Consider the following 23,567-nt stretch of genomic DNA (forward strand, 5'->3'; position numbering starts at 1 on the left):
CCCCGCCCCGCGGCGCCGCGCAAGCCCGGTCGTGGCCACCCCAGTGCGCCGAGCCTGGGCGGGGCAGGCAGACAGAGGCCGGGAACCGTGAAGCGAGGTGCTTCCCGCTTTCCCGGCGCCGGGTCCCGGGCCCGCCATGGAGCCCCGGGCGGTTGCGGATGCCGTGGAGACGGGGGAGGAGGACGTAGTTATGGAGGCTCTTCGCGCATACAACCGGGAGGTGAGCGGGACGTTTAGGGAGGAGGTGAGGCCGGGTGGGGTCCGCACGCGTGGCCGGCGGCGGGGGCGTGAGTGGTGAGCGTGGCGAGGGGCTGAGGGTGGAAGGGAACGCGGCGGGGAGGAGCGCCAAGTCTCTGAGGAGTTGCTGTGGGGGCTGGTGTGTGGGGCTGGGGCGCCATCTGTTCCGAGCGGTGCCTGCGGCCTCAGGTCCCTATCCACGGAGCCCGGGTTCTGCCGCGGTGGGCCTGCGCGTTCTGAGCCTCTGGGTCTCTCTGCAGAACTGCCAGAGTTTCACGTTTGATGCTGCCCAACAGGAGGACAGGAAGGTGGGTGCTCAACGAAGGGTAGAGGGGCAGGGACGGGTGGCCCAGGTAGAGGAGCCTGGTGGAACCGCTCTTCTCCCTGCCCACAGAGACTGGCGGAGCTGCTGGTCTCGGTCCTGGAGCAGGGCCTGCCACCTTCCCGCCGCATCATCTGGCTGCAGAGCATCCGCATCTTGTCTAGGGACCGCAGCTGCCTGGACTCATTCACCAGCCGCCGGAGCCTGCAGGCACTTGCCTGCTATGCTGGCATCTCCGCCTCCCAGGGCTCGGTCCCCGAACCCCTGGACATGGATGTTGTGCTTGAGTCCCTTAAGTGCCTGTGCAACCTTGTGTTAAGCAGCCCCGTGGCACAGGTGCTGGCGGCAGAGGCGGGTCTAGTGGTGAGGCTCGCAGAGCGAGTGGGGCTGTACCGCCAGAGCAGCTTCCCGCACGACGTCCAGTTCTTTGACTTGCGCCTCCTCTTCTTGCTAACGGCACTTCGCGCCGATGTGCGCCAGCAGCTGTTTCAGGAGCTGCAGGGAGTGCACCTGCTGACCGAAGCGCTGGAGCTGACGCTGGGAATGACCCCTGGAGAGAGGCCCCCTGAGCTCCTGCCTCCCCAGGAGACTGAGCGAGCCATGGAGATCCTCAAAGTGCTCTTCAACATCACCTTCGACTCCATCAAGAGGGAAGTGGACGAGGTGAGGGCTGATCTTAGCCTGTGGGTGGGGTATGACAACTTGGACGTTTCTTGGACGTGCTGCTTTGCCAGGTACCTTCAAATTTCTCCATGTCAGACCAGGAGGAACTCTTAGCCTGTCAAGAGAAGGCAGGGAGATGCCCATCCGGGACAGGGCCCTCAAGGAAGTTTTCTCAGGGCGGTGGAGAGCATAACTGGCTCTTGCAGCTTGGCAGGAGGGCTGTTTGGTGGGGGGAGGCTGTGAGAGACTCATCACCACGCCTCTGTGAGCATGGACCTAAAGCGCAGAGCAGCTCCAAAGGGATCCGTCAACGTTCTTAGTCAGGAGGGTGCCCTTCAGGTCACGTGGGAGAGGACAGCATCCAGGTGTACAGTAGAGGTGTGTAATTAGCGCGCGTGGGCTTGCGGTGGGCCAGACGGTAGAACCTCAGCTGGCAGCGATGGGGGCGAGCGGGGCTCTCTCTCACAGGAATCTTTCTCTCTTTGGTCAGGAAGACACTGCCCTTTACCGGCACCTGGGGACCCTTCTGCGGCACTGCGTGATGGCTGCTGCTGCTGGAGACCGCACAGAGGAGTTCCACGGGTGAGGGTGGTGCCTGTCGTGCGGGGGGCGTTCTGCTCGCAGGTCTCCCTGGTGGTTCCTAGCTCTAGAGTCTTCTTTCACCTGGGTGAGACGGACGTCAGTGTGTTTCCGGGGAGCTCCGGCATTTACAGTACACAGCTAGGACAAGAGCTGTGAGTCCGGGGACAGGAACGTGCCAGTGGACTTTGGGTAGCGTCACGGACAGTATGGTATCTGTAAGGCAGCACGCTTGTTCACGTCCATTGTTGCTAACCTACGCATAGGCAGGTTCTGATTTTTGACTGCGTTGCTTCGACCCAGATGTGCACTAGATCGGCCGTTCGCAGGGAGTGTTCCCCTCAGCTCTGGTACCTCGTGCTGTTGCTCAGGCCCCCAACGCTGGTTCATATCGTGGCCCCAGCAGGTGGTGGCAAGCGTTGTACCTGGGCTCGGGGATTGGATTTACCAAATGCCCCTTTCATCTGTCCCCAGCCACACGGTGAACCTCCTGGGGAACTTGCCCCTCAAATGTCTGGACGTTCTTCTCACCCTGGAACCCCACGAAGGCTCTTTGGAGTTCCTGGGAGTGAACATGGATGTGATTCGTGTTCTCCTCAGCTTCTTGGAGAAGCGTCTGCACCAGGTGGGCAGGGGGAGCTGCTGTGGCTCTGGTCCAGGCTTTCCCGAGCAGCTGTGGTCGCTGCGTTTTTGTAGTCCACGCTGGGAGGTGGAGATCAGCCCCCCAGTGTGATTCAGGTGACGCTCCAGCTCCTCCACGGTCCGGCCACGCAGGAGGCTGGACCCTTCTCCCTGAGAAGTATACGGAAACAAGTTTTCAGAGTCTAGTAAAGGACTCATTTTCTTAGATCTCCTTGTGGGTCTTTGAGTGGCCCTGAGAAGCCCGCCCACCCGTAGTCCCTGCTTGTGACCCTAAACTCAAAGTGTCACTGAACACAAGCAGCCCTTGGTGACGAGCATCGGCCATGCCTTGGCGTCCCTAAGGGGACCCATAGGGCCTTCAAGCCAGAGGCTCTCTGATTCCTGCGGCTGCACCCCAGGGCATTGGCCAGCCAGTGCTCTAACCAGCCCCCCTGGCGTTCGCAGATGTATCACGCAAGCCAAAGAGATTCTGTAGGGCCCCGGGGAATCCATGTTGCCTGCGTGCCCTGGGAGCTGGTTTGTGTTCTGGCGGTGTGCTAACAGCTTGGGACACTCTGTTTTCCCCACCATTGTGGTGTAAAGGGAGGGAAGTGAGACTCAAAGCAGTTGAGTGATTTGCCTCAAGTTGCAGGGCATGCAAATGGCCCTGAGTTAGGGTCCACGCCTGTCCTTTTCGAAGCTCACACAGACACCCACTGCCCTCTCTTAGCCCCTCAGCTGGGGCCTCTGTGGCGGGGCCTCGTCCCGAACGCCTCCTGCCAGGACCATCTGGTGCATGTGCCTAGCTCCCCTGGCCTCGAGTCAGATGGGCGCAGTCCAGTGACAGAGGCTCCTCTGCAGACGCACAGGCTGAAGGAGAGTGTGGCTCCCGTGCTGAGCGTGCTGACGGAGTGTGCCCGCATGCACCGCCCCGCCAGGAAGTTCCTGAAGGCCCAGGTACGGGGCAGAGGGGCCGCGGTCAGGCCCTGGTCAGAGACCCTGGTTGTTCCAGGCCTGGGCTCAGGGACAACTACATCCCCAGGTGCTGCCCCCGTTGCGGGATGTGAGGACCCGGCCCGAGGTGGGGGAGCTGTTGCGGAACAAGCTGGTTCGCCTCATGACGCACCTGGACACCGACGTGAAGAGGGTGGCAGCCGAGTTCCTGTTTGTCCTGTGCTCTGAGAGCGGTGAGTCGGGGGGCCAGCCCCTCGCCTGCCCCTCCCCAGCCACGTTTGCACACTGACCTGTGCCCTGCCCTTCAGTGCCCCGATTCATCAAGTACACAGGCTACGGGAATGCTGCCGGCCTCCTGGCTGCTAGGGGCCTCATGGCAGGGGGCCGGCCTGAGGGCCAGTACTCGGAGGACGAGGACACGGACACAGACGAGTACAAGGAAGCCAAGGCCAGGTGTGTGCCCCCCACATCCTCGGGCTGCCCTCACTCGGCCCCCATTCCTATTCCCACACCCATTTGGGCCCGTAGGGTGGGCAGGACAGGGTGACCAGCAGGTAAAACCTTATAGAATCAGGCTGCTGTTCCCAAGTGACACGTATTCTGACATCAGGGTGTTTTGTTGAGAACACCGGCTGAAGGGGGCCGAGTAGTGCCGGGGACCAGGTGGTCCAGACGGCAGGAGCTGGTTACCTGCTGCTCCAGGAGGGAGGGCTTTTCTGCAGTTGCCTCGCCTTCCCCGCACCCAGGAAAATGGGTTTCTTGCCATTACAAGCCCAAGCAGGAAGATAAGGAACTCCACTCACCCCACACAGCCTTCTTTTGTCCTGCAAAGTCACTGATGCGTTCCCCATGCTCCCTCTCTTGTGAAACAGCATAAACCCAGTGACTGGAAGGGTAGAGGAAAAGCCTCCCAACCCCATGGAGGGCATGACAGAGGAGCAGAAAGAGCATGAGGCCATGAAGCTGGTGAACATGTTTGACAAGCTCTCCAGGTATGTGGCCTGGCAGGAGGGGCCCAGCGCTGGGACAAAGGAGAAGGACCCACGTCCTGTCTTGCGAGCCGCAGGAAGTGGGATCAGAGTGGGGGTTAGGTTCTGGCAGGGCTGCGTTACTAATGTTTGAAATCACCTGTCTTGGAGGAAATTCTTTAGCCAGGGGTTAGGGCTGAGATCAGTATTAGGTCCATCTTTACAGCTGATGAAAACTGAGGCCCAGAGAAATTAAGGTCTCAGAGCTTAGGTAGCAGTCAGGATTTAGGCCTGACTGAAACAGTTCCCACCCAGGCTTCCCCAGTAAACAGGAGCAGCTTGGTGGAACAGAAGGTCGCAGCCAGGGGTGAGCAGGACCCCTGCCCTTCCCTTCCACGCCTTTTCCCCTCAGGCACAGAGTCATCCAGCCCATGGGGATGAGTCCCCGGGGTCAGCTCACATCCCTGCAGGATGCCATGTGCGAGACCATGGAGGGACAGCTCTCCTCGGACCCTGACTCGGACCCTGACTGAGAACGGCTGCTCTTCCGCTGCCCTTCAGAACTGGTGCTGCTTCCAGAGGAGTCCTGGGGGCCAGGACCTGGGGAAGCCACATCCCTCCCTCCAACTCGGAGACCCTTTTCTCTTTACTCCCACACTTCTATTCGTGATTTGCCTTTGGTCCATTTTCTTCTCTTTAGGGCTGCGAGGGTCTTGTCCTATGAACTCTGGGAACTCAGCCTTGCTTTCCGCAAATGAAGTGGTTTCTTTTATGTGTGCCTGAGGGCAGGGCTTAACTGAAGGCAGAAATGTACATGGGTTCGGGAGGGCGGGGGCTGAGTGAGACACGGCACACCCACAGCTGGCATGCAGGCCCAGAGCTGGTGTTGGGCAAGCACCACATTTCACAGGGGAAAGAGCCTGCTGGGCCCTATATGCTAATGCCGGAAACACACAAGGTAGGATCTGCTGTTTTTGTCCCCACTGAGTGCACAGCTGGCAGCCTCTTGCATTCTCGGTCCTGGCTCAGTGCCCAAGTTCTCTGGTTGTGACAGTTGGGTCTCAATCCTTCCCACTGGTTTCAACCATAAATACATGAAGGAAAATGTCTCTCCTGAAACCATAAGTCTAGATTTCTGTCATGCACCACAGAGCTTCACAGAAACATTATTCTGGAATAAAGAGTTCCAGGCAGGGATGTTTGTGTGTGAATACATGTGCAAGATACCAAGTAAAGGCACGTTAAGCAGAAATAGAATCATGTTTTTCTTACAATTCAGCACTTTTCCCAGGTGCGTATGCGTGTCTTGTTCTTTTTTTTTTTTTTTTTGCTGTACGCAGGCCTCTCATTGTTGTGGCCTCTCCCGTTGCGGAGCACAGGCTCCGGACGCGCAGGCTCAGCAGCCACGGCTCACGGGCCCAGCCGCTGCGCGGCATGTGGGATCTTCCCGGACCGGGGCACGAACCCGTGTCCCCTGCATCGGCAGGCGGACTCTCGACCACTTTGCCACCAGGGAAGCCCGCATGTCTTGTTCTTGAAGAGTGAGGCCACCAGGTCTCCTGAGGAGTCTGTCGGTGAGATCTGCTCCAGCCCAGGGGCCCAGTGGGGAAGACAAGATGCCAGGAAGGAGAAAGCACTGGGGGCAGGGTTGGGGCAACCCCAGAAGAGGCCTGTACAGAAGCAGCGAGACCACAGTATGTTCTGCCCAAACAGCAGTGTGGCCTGAGCACAGGTCAGGGAGCTGGGCGAGGTTTCCAAATGAGTACTGCCTTCTGTCTTAGAGGTTAATTCTAGCAGCATTACTGGAAGAAGGCCTGATGGGGGCGAGGAGAAACAGGGAGACAGGAAGCTGCTGGAATGGTCTGGAACAGATGAGTTTCTGGGGGTTGATGTGAAAGGCATCAGGGTCGAGTGAACAGGATGGGATGACCTTCATGAGGGGTGCTGGGTGCTCTGAAAGTCCCGTGGACTTGAGCTGGAAGAGGGCACTATGCCCATCTCCGAGATGAATCAGGGACAAATGTTCTCAGTCCTCGGGTTGTTTCAGTAGAGGAGAGACACGCACACACCCCCAAGCTCCCCTTTCCACGTTCATCTTCCCTTTCAGGAGACAAAAATGAAGGGATGCCCAGTTTCTCTATTAGTTTACTTCATGCCAGAAATGAAGGACAATCTCTAAAAATAAACCTACTAAAGAGGCCACCGCGCTAGAAAACCCTAGTGCATTACCTGGGACCCAGGCCCACACTTGGGGTGTGACTGGGGCTGCTCGACCCAAGTGGACAGATGCTAAACCTGCCCTTCAGATGGAGTCCAGTCTGGGGTTCCAGGTTGTCTGAGTCCAAGAGGTTGACCATCAGAAGAACGCTTGTGGCATTAAGAGCTTCAGCAAAAAGTCAGGCCAGGCAGCTCCTGCACATCTGTGGCTGGGGTGGCCCCGAGTGCACAGACTCATGACCTGGGAAGACACTCCAGGGGCAGCCTCAGGTCACATGTTCTGGTTCAGCCAAAATTTGTAAGCGTGCCCGAGCTGTTCTTCAGGCAGAGGGCTCGTCAGAAGTGGGCAGTGGCTCCCGTGTAGCCCTTTCTGGCGTGAGGAGCAGCCCTCACTCTCCTAATTTGTCCCAACCATCAAGCTGGAGCACAAAGGAGAGAGGAAACTGGTTATCTGAAAACATACCTGGGCACATCTCAGGGCCTGGAATTGAATTATTTCCTAAAACGGAAGCTTTTCTGTCCGCAAATGCTGCTGTTCAACCAAGTTAAGACGATGCCAGCAGGGCTGGGCAAAACTGGGCGGCTAAGTGGAGGGCTTCGCTTAAGTAACCAGGCGAGACGTACTCACGTACGCTCACTGTTTGGAAAAGTAATCCAGCTTAGACTTCAGCTCATCCCTTAGTGTTTATTCTTGGACAGCAACTCTTTTAAAATAAGTAAACCCCTAAAATCGTAACTTTACACAAATTTCTGTGGAACTAGAAAATAGCACAGGTCAAATCCTATAGGACTCTAATTCTAAACGTCTATAGAGGCTACTTGACTTTGTCTTGCTGTTATATGGAAGTAGGAAGTCAGCCACCCAAGGCTCCTGTGTAAGCTGCCAGGCGGATCTGACCAAGATCTCTACTCCCCTGTGAGCAAGGCATCTGCTACGGTTCCTCTCGAGGTGTAAAGTGTAAGCATCCGTATTAGCCGGACTCTGCTTCCATTAAGCGACCCAGCAACGTGACTTTAACATTTGATGGTCTTTATTTCCTCCATATAATGAGATGAGAAATGGCACCGTCCTACATCTTATCCCTAAGAGCCAAACTCTGGATTGAAAGGCACTGATGTCTAATATCATGAAAACAATATAACTGCAAAGTCTTATATCTTTAAAAAGCCTCATATTCTTCTTGCTTTGGTTCAAATTGGTAAGAAATCAGGCTGTAGCCAGAGGCTGGGGGCTTTTGCCAGTGGAGGTGAGAGGAAAGGGCTGACTCATGGCCCTGAGTCCTGAAGCAGCCACAGCCAGAAGGTGAGAGGTTTCCCGAGATGGCAAGAATATAACTTACAGCATTCTAGTGAAGTCCACTTCCAGCAGTGTTAAACCTGGCTGTCATCATAAATAATCCTCTTTGAGACAACTGGACTTAAAATGCTTAATGCTGCCCCCTGTAGAAAAGAACCCCTCACATCAAAGCTACACGTGCTAACTGATTCTCATGGGAAACTGCATCTTCTGTAACCTCACTTGTTTATAGGAGGTTTGACATCTAGAGAGATCAAGGCTCTCTGACTTTCTACGCTCAGCAGATGATACGTCAACTCCTCTCACTCTGATTATCTCCTAAAAGCATCATCCCACACAGGTTCAGAGAACTTCAGAATCACATCTTATCCTGGAGTGCTCCTTCAGTTCAGGGTACAAAGACAGCTGAAGTGTGACGACTGCAGAACGACAGCCCTGTCTGCCTAGACCCTCATCTCCACTCTGCCACTCAGCAGGAACGAAGCATCAGTTTCTTCATCTCTAAACAGAGGTGTTAAGAATCACAGCACCCGATTCCTAAGCACATAGATGGCGCCAAACAGCGCCTGGTGCAGGGCTAACAGCAATATTACCTATTACTGCTACTGTTTTAGCCAGAGGGCGCCACTCCCGGTTGGCCAGACCCCAGAGTAGAAGAGATGGCCCCTCCCGTGACTCTCAGCAGTCCCTACCTTTCCAGTTTCCCGCTGGATGAGGTCCCGCATCTCCTCCGTCCAGCCCAGAAGCTCCACCAGCCTTTTCACACCGTGAACCACGTCCCCCAGCTGGACCACATCCCTGCCCCGAGGATGCCTAGCCAAGGACCCCACCAAGTCCCGGTTGATGAGCAGTCGGGGCACCGAGCTCCTCACGGCCTCAGACAAGCTGGCGAAAGGTTCCACCTGAAAAATTGCCCAAACGTGAGGAGCACAGTGCCCGCCCTCCCAAGCCCTTGGGACCTTTCTGCCACAGCCCCTGCAGCCTCGGAGGGACAGCACAGACTGACAGTGAGACCTTGGATATGGAGAAAACCCAGCATCCGTTTCATTTCTTCAGTAGCACTCCCACCGCTGGGTCTCGATGCCCTTGTTCCCCCACCCCAGCCTGCCTCTCATCCACGCCCCCTTTCTCTTCCGACATCTCCTGGGTCCTGTGGGTCTCCCTGCTAAAGTTCATGCACACCACCTTACCTGCCCTCCTCATCCACACTCACCAGTGACATGACAGCTCGTCTATCTGGTCTCGCTCCCTGAGAGCAAGCGCCCGGCCCCTCACAGAGGGGCCACCACTGAGGGGGTCCTGACACACACACTGCAACAGGGCCTGGCACACAGCAGGCAGGTTCACTAAGAAACACACTGCTCTGGGCCTCTGACTGGCTGGGGCCCCAGGCACAGGTCTTTCTGGCCCCTCTGCCCCTTGGTGCCTGCATCCAATCAGGCGCAGCCCATTTCAGGGTCTCATCACGTCCTTTAGAAGTCTCCTGAGCTTCAAATCCGGAGGCATCTCCCAGGCCCCTCAAACACACGTGTGCAGGACTGCACTCAGCATCCCTGATCCAGATTCCCCCTCCCCAGCAAAGGCCCTGACCCCCACGAAGAGACAGACACCTCTCTCTTCGGTCCTCAAAGTGACGCCAGGCTCCGAGTCCAGCCGTTCCCTCTCTGCCGTCTCTCATAGCCCCGCAGTCTGACTGTGCTCAGCCTCCTGGACATCTGCTCACTTCAGTCCCTGTCCCCAAGTCTCTCTGATCCCGAGGATGACCAGCTACATCCCTGGTTTCACTGCCTCTACACAAGGTCGGTCTCTGTGATACGACCTGGGAGACCTGCTCCCGCCTCACGTCTCCCACACCCCTTCCCCTTGCGCACTGTGCCCACCTGCACTCTGGATACCTCCAACGCTGAGCATCCTCCCTGCTCCCCATTCTAGGCCTGGAACACCTCTGCCTCCTCGCATGTTGAATCCACTCATCTTCCAGAGGTGTGGCCCCAGAGCGTCTGTCCCACCAGCCCCACCTCCTCTGCCTCGTCCCGCCAGCCTCCTCCCCACATGTCTGTGCACCGCAAGGCCTGCTGACAAACCTCCAGAGAGGTCCCAAGGATGAGCAGCAGGTCTGCCATGGGGAAGTCAGCCAGATGCAGCAGGAACCTGTGGGGCAGCATCTCCCCAAAGAATACGATGTCGGGCTTCACAACGCCAGTGCAGACCGGGCAGCGTGGGACCGTGTCCACCATCACGTCGGCCTGGGGTGACACAGAGAGAAAGGGGGCCCAAGGAAGCTGTCACAACACACTTTAAACGGAAAAGGCAAAACCAGCTTCTTATTGAGAAACTGTCAAGCGTTCCACAGCTGAGACAGTAGTACAGTGAAGCCCCCTGTCTATAATGAACCCAGCTTCAGCAATTACTGACACTCTGCCAGTTTCATATAGCACCCCAGAGTTTGGGGAGTATTTGAAAGCAGATCATGGACACCACACGATATCCAACGCACTGAACACTACGCTCTGCACCTGGGGTGCTTATCAGAGATATGCAGGTGCTGAGGAGACACAGCTGAACTTGGAACAATACAGGGGTCAGGGGCACCAACCCTCCGCACAAATGAAAATCTATACAGAACTTAGAGTTAGTTAACCCCCTGTACAGATGGTTCCTCTGTATCTGTGGTTCAACCAACCATGGATCAAGTAGTCCTGGAGTACACATTTATTGAAAAAAATCCACATATGAGTGGACCCACACAGTTCAAACCCGTGTTCAAAGGTCAACTGTACTGATTATATAGTCCTCAGAAGTACTCTGTAGGCATTTGGCCAACAACAGGCATTATTCAATTTGTCCCTGATTTTAGCTGAAGTGATCCTGACATCATCACCTTAGCCCTGAAGACATTCAGGTCGGCTTCAACTCACTGGCTGGAGTTATGAGTCACAACATTTTCCACAGACTTCCTCCTTGCAGGCCAAGGTGAAGCAGATGTAAGCTATTATTATATCCTGCTACACTTGGATTCATGCTTGGGCTAGACATTAGAGGAGGAAACTAAGGAAAAAGACACCTGGCTTCTAAGATAAACCTTTACAGCTAATGGGATTTGTTTTTGCAGGCAGAACCCAGTAAGGAGCAGCAGAAACAACAGACAAAAGAGGTGGGCTGGTCAACGACTTCAGATATTCGCAGATACAGATTAGAAACTATATTATGGGTAAATTTTTAAAAAGACAGGCTTGAAATATCTATTGGAGATAGAAAGCTTACAAAATAATGTCGTGGATTTGAAAAAGAACCAGATAGAACTTCCAGTAATAAAAAGTAGAGTATCGAAAATTAAAGCTCAGTGGAAGGGCTTTATCCTCTATGACAGAACAGAATATTGATAAACTGGAAAGTAGATCAGGAGAACTCAGAATGCAGCACAAAGAGGAGCAGGATGGGTGTAGAAAAGAGCCGCCAAGGGCTGCGGACAGTGTGAACCAGTCTCAGAGGTGTTTCACCCAAGGTCCACACAGAGAGGACACGACATGGTGGGGCAGTCACTGTCTGAAGGGATCATGACTGAAGATTTTTCAGCAAAAATGAAAGATATCAAACCTCAGATTCAGAAAGCTCTACAATTTTTAAGCAGAATAAACAAAAGGAAATCCATACGGAGACAAACCATAGTAAAGTGCAAAACTCCAAAGAGAAAAGTTTTTTAAAATATGCAGAGAATAGATAGCAACAGACTGATTCTAAAGTTGATATGGAAAGCAAAAGACTCAGAATAGCCAACACAATCTGGAAGAAGATGATCGATGAAAGAAAAATATGGTAAGTCAGGCTTCATTAAAATTAAAGACTTCTCCTCTGTGAAAAGACAATAAGAGGATGAGACGACAAGTCACAGACGGGGAGAAAATATGCAAAAGACACATCTGATAAAGAACAATAAGAAAATGGGCAACCCAGTTAAAAACTGAGCCCAAGACCTCACCAAAGAAGATATACAGATGGTAAATGAGCATATGAAGCAAGTTCAACATCATATGCCACTAGGAAATTGCAAATTAAACAATGATATTCCACTACACACCCATTAAGAACGGCCAGAATCAGAACACTGACAACACCAAGTGCTTATGAGGATGTGGAGCAACAGGAACTCACATTCACTGCCGCTGGGAATGCAAAATGGGGCAGCCCCTTGGGAAGACACAAACTAAACACAGTCTTACCATAGCATTCAGCAATCACGCTCCTTGGTATTTACCCAGAGGAACTTATGTCCACATAAAAACCTGCACATGGATGTTTATAGCAACTTTATTCATAATTGCCAAAGCAATCAAGATGTCCTTTAGTAGGTGAATGGATAAACAAACTGTGTTACATCCAGCAAATGGAATATTAGCCTAAAAAAAAAAAAGTGCTTATCAGGCCATGAAAAGACATGGAGGAACCTTAAATACATAATGCTAAGTGAAAGAAGCCAGTGAGAAAAGGCTGCATATTGTATGATTCCAACTCTATGACATTTTGGAAAGGGCAAAACTATGGAGACAACAAAAAGATCCGTGATTGCCAACCTAAATGTCCATCAACAGAGGAATGGATAAAGAAGATGTAGTACATATACACAATGGAATATTACTCAGCCATAAAAAATAACAAAATAATGCCATTTGCAGCAACATGGATGGACCTAGAGATTACCATACTAAGTGAAGGAAGTCAGACGGAGAAAGACATATATATGATATCACTCATATGTGGAATCTAATTTTTTTTAATGATACAAATGAACTTATTTACAAAACAGAAACAGACCTCACAGATTTCAAAAACAAACTTATGGTTACCAAAGGGGAAACGTGGTAGGGAGGGATAAATTAGGAGCCTGGGATTAACATATATACACTACTATAGACCAACAAGGACCTACTGTATAACACAGGAAACTCTACTCAATATTCTGTAATAACCTATACGGGAAAAGAATCTGAAAAAGAATGAATATATGTATATGTATAACTGAATCACTTTGCTGTACACCTGAAACTAACACAACACTGTAAATCAACTACACTCCAATAGAATTTTTTTAAAAATCAGTGGTTGCTAGGGGTTGGGGGCAGGAAGGGAATAGGGTTGACTGATTAGTGGATACAGGGTTTTCCTTTGGGGTGATGAAAATATTTTGGAATTAGATAGAGGTGGCGGTTGCACAACACAGTGAATGTACTAAATACCAATAGACGGTACACTTTAAAATGGTTAATTTTATGCTATGTGAATTTCACCTCAATAAAAAATAAAAGACAGGATCCTGTGCCATGTTGATATTTCAGAATTTCATCTTTATTTAAGATTTTCCACCCTATCTTACTCTACTTTAAAAAACCCATTCTAGGGACTTCCCCAGTGGTCCAGTGGTTAAGAATCCACCTTCCGCAAGGATATACAACGGAGAAAAGACAGTCTCTTCAATAAGCGGTGCTGGGAAAACTGGACAGCTACATGTAAAAGAATGAAATTAGAACACTCCCTAACACCATACACAAAGATAAACTCATGGGGCTTCCCTGGTGGCGCAGTGGTTGAGAATCTGCCTGCCAATGCAGGGGACACGGGTTCGAGCCCTGGTCTGGGAGGATCCCATATGCCACGGAGCAACTAGGCCCGTGAGCCACAACTACTGAGCCTGCGTGTCTGGAGCCTGTGCTCCGCAACAAGAGAGGCCGCTGTAGTGAGAGGCCCGCGCACCGCGATGAAGAGTGACCCCCACTTGCCACAACTAGAGAAAGCCTTCACACAGAAACAAGACCCAACGCAGCAAAAATAAATAATTAATAAACTCCTACCCCAACATCTAAAAAAAAAAAAAAACTATTAAAAAAAACCAACTGTATATAAATAAATAAATAAACTCAAAATGGATTAAAGACCTAAATGTAAGACCGGACACTATAAAACTCTTAGAGGAAAACACAGGAAGAGCACTCTTTGACATAAATCACAGCAAGATCCTTTCTGACCCACCTCCTAGAGTAATGGAAACAAAAACAAAAATAAACAAATGGGACCTAATGAAACTTAAAAGCTTTTGCACAGCAAAGGAAACCATAAACAAGATGAAAAAACAACCCTCAGAATTGAAGAGAATATTTGCAAATGAATCAACGGACAAAGGATTAATCTCCAAAATATACAAAGAGCTCATGCAACTCAATATCAAAAAAACAAACAACCCAATCCAAAAATGGGCGGAAGACCTAACCTAAATATACATTTCTCCAAAGAAGACATACAGATGGCCAAGAGGCACGTGAAAAGATGCTCAACATCACTAATTATGAGAGAAGTGCAAATCAAAACTACAAGGAGGTATCACCTCACACTAGTCAGAATGGCCATCATGAAAAAATCTACAAACAGGGCTTCCCTGGTGGCGCAGTGGTTGAGAGTCCGCCTGCCGATGCAGGGGACACGGGTTCGTGGCCCGGTCCGGGAAGATCCCACATGCCGCGGAGCGGCTGGGCCTGTAAGCCATGGCTGCTGAGCCTGCGCGTCCGGAGCCTGTGCTCCGCAACGGGAGAGGCCACAGCAGTGAGAGGCCCGCGTACCGCAAAAAAAAAAAAAAAAAAAGAAACAAAAAAAACCCATTCTAGGATAAAGATGTGGTATATATAGATATATACAATGGAATATTACTCAGCCATTTAAAAGACTGAAATAATGCCATTTGCAGCCACATGGATGGACCTAGAGATTATCATACTAAGCAAAGTAAGTCAGAAAGAGAAAGACAAATATCATAGGATATCACTTATACGTGGAATCTAAAATACCACACAAATGAACATATCTACGAAACAGAAACAGACTCACAGAGAAAGAGAACAGACTTGTGGTTGCCAAGGGGTAGGGAGGTGTGGGAGGGATGGATTGGGAGTGTGGGATTAGCAAATGCAAACTATTATATATAGGATGGATAAACTACAAGGGCCTACAGTATAGCACAGGGAACTATATTCAATATCCTGTGATAAACCATAATGGAAAAGAATGTGAAAAAGAATATATATATGTATAACTGGTCACTCTGCTGTACAGCAGAAATTAAACACAACATTGTGAATCAACTATACTTCAATAAAATTAAAAAAAAAAAAATTCTATTCCCAAATATTCCCAGAAGTACACAGAGGTGTAAACATGGGTATCATTACTGTATTATTTTTAATAGTAAAAATCACAAACATCATAATATATCCCACAACAGGTGAATTGCTAAATGGAATGCTCTATAGTTACTAAAAACAGTAAGTAGAGCTGTAGTTATTAACACAAAATATCCATGAAATTTTGCTCAGTGACAAAGCATGTTGCACATTAATCTTAATGACCCCATTAATGAAAAAAAATTGTAACTGTGTGTGGGTGTAAGTACCCAGAAGTGTGCATGTATGTTTGTATATACATATCTTTCTTTTTTTAAGGCCTGGAACATTATACACCAAACTGTTAAAAGTGGGCTACAGGAACTGGATGAAGGCAGATTCATTTTTCCCTATATATTTCTCTATTGCCTTATTTTTTTTTTAATCTGAAAAGATCCTATGGCCCAATAAGTTTATATTTACAGGTACTGGGAGTTAGGACTTGCACATTTTTAAAAAACTGAAGTACAGCTGGTTTACGATATTGTGTTAGTTTCAGGTGTACAGCAAAGGGATTCAGTTATACATGTGTATATATATGTATGTATACATATTCTTTTTTTATTCTTTTCCCTTATAGGTTATTAAAGCTATTGAATGTATAGTTCCCTATGCTATACCGTAAATCTTTGTTGTTTGTATTGCCTTAATTTTTTACAAGTACATATTAAAAATATTTTCCTAGTATTACTGTTCTGTTGTCCTTCCGACATGATGCTTATGCAACACCGCTTCTCCAGCTTACTCCCAGTGAGAAAGGCAGAAGGGAGAGAACTGTCAGTGTGACAACTCACCCAAAAGTCCTCCCCTGGGAAGGGTCTTCGGCAGACGGTGCAGGTGGCAGAGGCAAAGGATCCATGAGCTTCAACGAGCTTTGAGGCAGGGATGCCAGACGCTGAAATTCAAACCAAAGCTAAGTGCTGCTGCCCCCAGCTTGGGCGGAAGCCCCTTAGTGTAACCTCTGGGCTGAGCAGGCCCTCCAGGAGTCACCGCCCTTGGTGGAAGCCCGACGGCCCCGCCTCTGTCACCTACAAACGACACCCACTGATCAGAATAACCTCAGGGGTGAAGCTCCAACATGGAGCCGAATCACAGTTAAAACAAAGCCTGTGAAAACACAGTAGAAAAAACATTTAAGTCCAGATAAAAGTACACCCAATACTAAGAAAAACATTTTCTATGCTACAGACACCTAGTAAAAGTGAGAAAATATTATAAATACATTTCCAAAAACCTGTAGAAAAACAGACAAAAGGTAACTTATCATGAAGTTTTTGTTATCACCGTCAGCTCTGGAAGACTGTAGGTACACAGACCTGGTCCTAGCTGCAGTGGTTTCCCACTGTCCTCACTGTACATACGCCGAAGCTCACAGCCACACACTCCCGCCTTCCCACAAGGCCTGCCCTGCTGCAACTCCAGGAGAGAGACTGTCCCCATGGGGTATTCACTGCTGCCTATGTGGTTCCAAGCTGTAGAGTCCTTCTAGCAAAGCAACATTTTCCTGGAGTCGAGATAACTCCATTTTTCGAATCACAACACACCCACAGCCTGGCTGAGCTGCCGCTGGCTTGCTGAGAGTTGCCTGTCAGCACCTGTCAGCGTCACTGCACGTAAGAAGAGGCCCTGGCAACTGCTTCTCTAGGGTGCACGGCCAGCGGTCTGTATGACAGTATGACCCATGAATCACTGGTTGTGGCCGCCACCTAGACAGTCAAGAAATCACCACACACTGAGTTTGATGAACTTAAGGAATTATGAGTGATTTCTCTGTGTGACAATATCATGGTTGTGTTTTAAAAGTCTTTATCTTCTAAAGATATCCATTGCTAGATTTATGTATTAAATTTATGATGAGAGGGATCTGCTTCAAAATAGTTGGGGGTGAGAGAGAGGTGGGGTAGGACACAGATTAAACAGGACTAGCCATGATGAGGTGATGAGGACATGAGGATTCATTACATTCTTCTCTTCATTTTTGTGTGCTCGGAAAATCCCATAATGAAAACTTTAAAAAAGAAATCATTAGGGGACTTCACTTGTGGTCCAGTGGTTAAGAATCCGCCTTCCAATGCAGAGGACATGGGTTTGATCCCCGGTCGGGGACCGAATATCCCACATGCCGCAGGGCAACTAAGCCCACGTGCCACGACTAGAGAGCCTGTGTACCGCAACTACTGAGGCCACGTGCTCTGGAGCCCGTGCGCCACAACTAGAGAGAAGCCCACGCACCGCAACAAAGATCCTGTGTGCCACAACTAAGACCTGATGCAGCCAAATAAATAAATAAATAAATATTTTAAAATATATACATATAAAAAGAAAAGAAATCAACGGATCAGAAGCTCCCAATGTCAACTTTAGTTCTATCCCAAACTCACAGCCCAGAAAATGGGTCCACCAATGAGGTCCCAACAGTGATACTTAAACACACAGAGGACATTTTTTTGGGGGACAAAGGCAAAACTTTTTGGCTCAAAATCAGTCACAAGGATGGGGAATAAGCACTGGGCCTCAGCCCCACCCAGAAACAGGCACCTGAGCCTTCCCTGCAGGAGTGAGAAGATGTGAGACAGGACAGAGGTCTCACCTCTCTCAAGCCCATCGATGTTCTGTGTGTAGAGCCGCAGAAGCAGCCCCTTGTCATGGAGCAGGCGCAGGAAGTAGTGAGTGGCATTAGGCCTATAGTTCCCAGGGTACAGCTCCTTGGCAAAAGTGAAAAACGGCTTGGGATCGCGAAAGAAAAATGAGAGCTCAAAAATGGCCTCGGGGTAGGGGATCTTGTACTGCTGGAGGTTGCTGTAGTATCCGGTCCCTGGAGATCTGCAGAGAGAAGCAAGAGGCTCTGAGCCCTTCAGGAGAGAGCCCCAGGCAGCCAGGGAGGTGCATGGGGACTGCACGGCACCTGAAGTCTGGGACGCCGCTGGGTGTGCTGATGCCGGCCCCCACCATGACCACCACCCTCTGGCAGGCTCTGGTTTTAATCAGCTCAGCAATGTCCTGCAGGAGAAACTTCTGACTGTGGCCTCCACTTCCAGAGACACTTGAGGCACCGGCAGAAAAAGATATGGGCCTTCCTCCACCTGCAACACTGACAGGAAAAGGAGAGCAGTCACGTAACCGATGATAATCCAGTTCATGCTAGCAAGAATGAGCCATGTCTCCCCTCCCCAACCCCACCACTGAGAATGACCGCACACTTCCTTCCTGCCCCCCAAACGACCACCTTTCTCACCATGGATAAAATACAAACTCAGAAATCAAGACGTATTTCAGGTTAATAGCAACTGTGCAAATAAGGAAAGTATCATTTCACAATTCCTGTTATCAAAGGCTAGTGCTGAAGGCTCAAGCTAGAGCCAAGGGCATCCCTTTGTGGGGTCTCTGGGGATACTCTCTGCAGAGCCATACACCCTAACATACCTGGGACGTGACAAATACTCAGTGACATTTAAAGAAAGTTAAACATCTCAGACTTTACACCAAATATTACCAGGATGATAAGTGGGTTCAAGAGACCATTCCAAAAACAAACATTCATATCCTAACAGTGAGCGATTCAAACTGCTGCAGAAACTTCAACGTCCGCAACTACTCAGGAGGCTGCTCATGTTACATGGCAGCCAAACAAGTCACAGAACCCAGGCAAGGCAGTGGGCAGACTGGACCTCGGGGTCTCCCCGCAAAACTCCAGAGACCAGGAGCTGAGACGCTCTCAACAAGTTTAACGGTCAGGGGTGAGGTGCTCTTCCACACACAAAAAGAGCAAGACACACAATAAACAAGTCACAGGCTTCGGAGAGGCATCAGGACTCAGTAAGTGACTCCAAACCCAGGAAAGCACCCGGAAGAAGACGAGGGCAACACAGACAGCACAGAGCCTGGAGCGACACCTGAAAAACGTTCCACTGAAGCGAGTCTGCAGCCACTGGGGGCGCGCAGGCTAGAGACGAGTGCGGGCCTGAAGGCCTTCTGGGTTTACTGATCTGCTCTCGGGGCCCTCATCTGGCAGCTGCCTGAGCTGCACAACTTCATCACCGCCTGGCATCACTCTGGCAGCTCACCCAGAGTTCAAGACGGCCAGCCCCACCACACAGGGCACCTTCCTCACACGCCAAGGGCTGGCAGCTACCACACCCATCCTCCAGGAGAAGGGCCTGATGACCCGCCTCCAGGACATCGCCCTCCACCCTGACAGGAAAAGAGATTAAACCAACTGAAAGGACAGCCCTCCCCAAATGACTGATAACTCTAAAGTGAATACAGACATAAAAACAGGAAACAGTATTTATTTTACTCATTTGTGATACAAGCAAGAAATAGGCACGCTAGAGCACATCTTTACACACAGGTCAGGACAACCCAGAGCTCATCTTCCAGGAGTGCGACCCTAACTCACTCCCTTGTTTGCTCTGTCTTTGGTTTTTCTCTTGTTCCTGAAAAATCTGCACAGACCCACCTGCTTACACACGGCTGGTGAGGTTTGCCCAGACGCCCTCTGCCAGCCAGAGCACCCTAACATCTTAGCACAACACACCCCGCCCCAGTGATGGCTTCAACCCCGCTACTCCCTCTCACAGACCCCTCCTCTCCTGGTTCTCGTATACACCCCAAACCCAGCTCCTTTGCCTGAAAAGCCCTTTTTCCACCTCAGCGTGTCCAGAGTCTCCCAGAGTCAAGGCCACCTCCTTCATGAAGCCACTGATGAACCCGGTGAGAAGTCACTTCGCCCTCCTCTGAAAGGTGACAGTGCTGGCTCCCCCTCCTCCCTTTAGGGTGCCTGTCACCCCTTCCCTTCCTGCACTCTCACACTCCACTCTGGGGTAAATGACAGTGCAACTCAGGGGCTTGCTGGCCACTCAGTCCATTTGTGATGCCTCTCCTGACACACAAAGCATCATCTTGGTTTTCCAAAGAAAGACCTCAGAAAGGTGTGTGATGAGAAAGAGGAACGTGGCAAGGAGAGGCAGGGCCGAGGGCACCAAAAGGAGAGGCACAGCCCTAGCTCACTGCCTGTCTCACCAAGTCGCTCAAGCACCCTGAGCCTCAGCTGCCGAAGCTAAAAGCAAGGGAGCCAGAGACGATTCCTACAGTCTTTTGAAAAAAATCCATAGCTGTAAACCTCCCAGCAGAAAGTACAGGAAATAGATGCAGCAGGGAAAACAATGCTTCCCCACTCCTCCCCAGGCTCTTGCAGAGAGGCCCCTAGATTCTGAAGAGAGTTCTGCTGCATCAAAGACTTGCATAAAATCACCTGTGAAGGCAGCTCTTCTGAGTGCAAAAGTCAATGAAATCTCCAAAGAGGGTTTTCCGATGAAAACCAGTCAGATGGTTAGGAAGGAAAGAGAAGGTTCTGGTTCCAACCACAGCTATTAAATGCCCCCCTGCACACAGCATCAACAACATCTATTCACCTAAGGTCCTCACCCAAACATTTACTGAGCTCCTCCTAAATGCAAATTATTATGAGAAATGCAAAAGGAATGAGAGGGAAGTTGTGATACTGTGATTTATAATAAATATATATTTTGGTCTCTGTCCCAGAACTCTCTGAATTTCCTAAGAGCAACGGGAGCATCTTTCGTTACAATATTTGGCCTTTTGGCCTCAGTTCCTAAAATCCCTTTAGAGCCGTGAAGGTGAAATGGGTGTCTTGTTATTCATAACAAGCCTCTCACAACTACACTGAGTTTATGTTAATGAGGTGACTATTGGAAATCCCCTAAGGATGGGGATATAGTTGCCAGGGGGACCGACCACAATTAGAGGGTTGGAGCCTCCATGAAAACCCAAAAGGAGGGGGTTCAGAGAGCTGCCAGGTTGGTGAACCAGAAAGCTTCCACGTGCCAGGCCCTAAACTCCACAGGGACAGAAGCTCCTGTATTGAGAACCCTTCCAAACCTCGCCCTATATACATATCTCTCCATCTGGCTGTTCATTCATATCCTTTAATATCCCTTATAATAAACCCGCGATCTAGTAAGTAAACTGGTTTCCTGAATTCTGTGAGCCGCTCTAGCAAGTGAATCCAACCAGAGGAGGGGGTCGTGGGAACCTCCGATTTGCAGTCAGTTCGTCAGAAGGACAGGTGAACCTGGACTGGCGGCTGAAGTGGTGTCAGTCTTGTGGGACTGAGCCCTTAACCTGTGGAAGCTGGTGCTATCTCCAGGCTGACAGAGGCAGAATTCAGTTAAATTTGACACCCCGTCGGTGTCTGTGGAAAAGCGGAGAGTTGCTTGCTGGTGTTGAAAAAATACCCATGTTGTAGAAGTCATTACCATTGCTGAGTGCCTACTTGCATGCAAGGTATTACTCAGGGTACTTGATGTGTATTTCTCATCTACATCAGTGAAACGTCTGTTGCTGAAAAACACCCGGCAGAATTTTGCCGAATGTCTAGAACATACTGAATGACTTAAAGTATATGCTACATGGAATGAGAGTTACTGGGAGTAGGGGTGCTCTGAGGGGCAAGCATGGGTGCTGCCTGGGAAACGGCAACAAAGGACAATTTCTTATAAGAGCCCTAAAAAGGCACAGCTTCCAACTTGCAGACAGCCTGTGCAAACGGACTGCTCCTCGCAGGCACCCTCCAGCCTTCTGCTTGATGGTGGGAGCAGCGGGTGGGGAGAGTGGGAGCAGGGTTTACTGAATGATGGCGGTCTCCTGATCAGCACCTGGTGGCCCGGGTCACTGTTTAGCCATGCCCCACCCACACAACTGCCTGCAGATTCTGAAACTGGAATAAGCTCCATGGAGGCAACAGTTTGTCTGACCCCGGCTCCATCCTAGCATCTAGAACAGTCTGGTAGATAATGAGTCCAATTAAAAGTTTCTTGGATGAAAGAAAGACTCCTCCTTGGTATTTCTTTATGAAACTTCGATATTTTTGGTAGTTGTGTAAGAAGGCATTAAATGAACGTACCATTATTTACGTAAACACTTGCCCATTAGTGGGCATTTAAGTTAGTTTCCTAACTACTCCGATTAGCAACTATGGGCCTTAAGATTTTTCCACTTGTAGGTTCAGTTCCTAGACAAGAACTCAAAATGTGCAATTATTGTGTATGAACCTGTGAAGGGGTATGAACATACGCTGGTGGGAGTATTAACTGCACCACCTTTATGTGGGGCAATAAAATGTAGACGCAGGAGTTCCACTATTAGAAATTTATCCAAAAAGTGAGGTACAAACAAGGTTATTCAACACAGCATTATCTGTAATAACTAAAGATTAGAACCCATTTCAACAAGAGACTCGTTAAAGTATGAAACATCCATATAATGGAATTCTACAGATTAGTATAAAAGGCTCAGAAAACATTTGTTTAGAATGGAAGTAACTCCAAGACATGTTAAGTAAAAAAGAACAGGTACAGAATAGAATCTAACTAAAAAGGGGGCGGGATGTCAAGAATAAACAAGTAATGTTGCTTATACACGCCCAAAATACCCCGGGAAGAAACGAGAAACCAATGCCATGGGTGTCTCCGGAACACCCTTCAGGGCCGCGTGAGCAGGGACTTGCCATTTTCAGGTCCTCCAATCGTCCCGCCGACCACGCAGGGGGAAGCCTGACACCCCCGCTCCCCGGAGCGGGTCAGTCTCCGCCCTGGGCCCCGCCCGCCACCCCCGCCGCCGCCGTCACCCGGAACAAACCAAGGCCGGCGGGTCCAGGGCCGCGCACCTCCCAGGCCCCAAAGCCTGAGGGCGGGAACAACCGAACAAGCCCACAGCGCCATGTTCCTCCAGAGCCCGCAGCGTCAGGCGCCCAGGGGTCACGTGCGCGCTCCGCCCCCGAGCACGCCCCACCCCCGAAAGTCCCTCCCCTGCAAGGCCTTATCACACCCTCGCGCTCTCTTTCCCCACCTCCAGCGCGCCCCGCCCCTCTCGGTTCACCCTCGCCGCGCCCCAGCGCGTCCTTACCGCACCCTCGCGCTCTCTTTCCCCACCTCCAGCGCGCCCCGCCCCTCTCGGTTCACCCTCGCCCCGCCCCAGCGCGTCCTTACCACACCCTCGCGCTCTCTTTCCCCGTCCCCCAGCGCCCCGCTCCCGCAAGCCCTTGCCACAGCCTCGCGCTCTCTTTCCCGGCCCCGGCAGCCCAGGTGGAGGTGGACGGAAGGTGGGGCCGGTTTCCTAGTCTGATGATCTCCCTCCTCTGGTACCCGAGACCAAACCAGGAACCTGCATTTCTCTACCCTCGCTCCCAGCTTTTTTCAATTGAGATGGCGATGATAACTAACACTTTGGGAGTGCTTTCTATGGACAGGCATCATATTTATACTTAGTCCTCGAAAGCCACTACTAAGAAGGTAGTATTGTTATCATCCCACTTGAATCGGGAACACTGGGTCACAAAGGCCGAGGCCACACAGCCAGTCGATGGCTGGTTCGACCCAGGCGCCCGTACTCTTCAACGCCAGAGTAGCACGGCCAGCTGCCAGGGGATTCCGGTACAAATCTTGAGGAGAACTCTGCCCGAAGGAAATAGGCACGGTTACCAT

General features: G+C 50.6%; 2 protein-coding genes across 10 annotated transcripts; one reads left to right on the forward strand and one right to left on the reverse strand.

Moving 5' to 3' along the window:
- The first annotated feature begins 20 nt into the window (after nt 1-20).
- Nucleotides 21-5,601, forward strand: RIC8A (RIC8 guanine nucleotide exchange factor A). 3 transcript variants are annotated; one of them, XM_067747700.1, is made up of 10 exons: nt 21-220; nt 427-545; nt 632-1,222; nt 1,713-1,804; nt 2,276-2,426; nt 3,284-3,379; nt 3,465-3,609; nt 3,685-3,829; nt 4,249-4,368; nt 4,757-5,601. In XM_067747700.1, exons 3-10 carry the CDS (start codon nt 830-832, stop codon nt 4,875-4,877), a joined length of 1,263 nt encoding a protein of 420 aa, XP_067603801.1. In that variant the 5' UTR covers nt 21-220; nt 427-545; nt 632-829; the 3' UTR covers nt 4,878-5,601. The 3 variants fall into 3 exon arrangements, with proteins under 3 accessions (XP_067603801.1, XP_067603800.1, XP_067603802.1); XM_067747699.1 differs by having other exon boundaries at nt 25-220; nt 498-545; XM_067747701.1 differs by having other exon boundaries at nt 26-220; nt 498-545; nt 1,043-1,222.
- An 870-nt stretch (nt 5,602-6,471) lies between these two features.
- SIRT3 (sirtuin 3) lies at nt 6,472-23,515 on the reverse strand. Of its 7 annotated transcripts, none has more exons than XM_067747708.1 (7): nt 23,130-23,515; nt 17,969-18,154; nt 17,654-17,886; nt 15,858-15,958; nt 9,943-10,104; nt 8,551-8,760; nt 6,472-6,980 (listed from the first exon to the last, which is right to left on the reverse strand). In XM_067747708.1, the coding sequence occupies exons 2-7, from the start codon at nt 18,013-18,015 to the stop codon at nt 6,951-6,953; spliced, it is 783 nt and encodes a 260-aa protein (XP_067603809.1). In that variant the 5' UTR covers nt 18,016-18,154; nt 23,130-23,515; the 3' UTR covers nt 6,472-6,950. The 7 variants fall into 7 exon arrangements, with proteins under 7 accessions (XP_067603809.1, XP_067603806.1, XP_067603810.1 ...); XM_067747705.1 differs by lacking the exon at nt 23,130-23,515 and adding an exon at nt 22,723-22,856; XM_067747709.1 differs by lacking the exon at nt 23,130-23,515 and adding an exon at nt 22,723-22,847 and having other exon boundaries at nt 17,969-18,146.
- Nucleotides 23,516-23,567: the final 52 nt, after the last annotated feature.

Source organism: Pseudorca crassidens, chromosome 9 (genome assembly GCF_039906515.1).
Source record: "Pseudorca crassidens isolate mPseCra1 chromosome 9, mPseCra1.hap1, whole genome shotgun sequence".
NCBI classification, from domain to species: Eukaryota; Metazoa; Chordata; class Mammalia; order Artiodactyla; family Delphinidae; genus Pseudorca; species Pseudorca crassidens.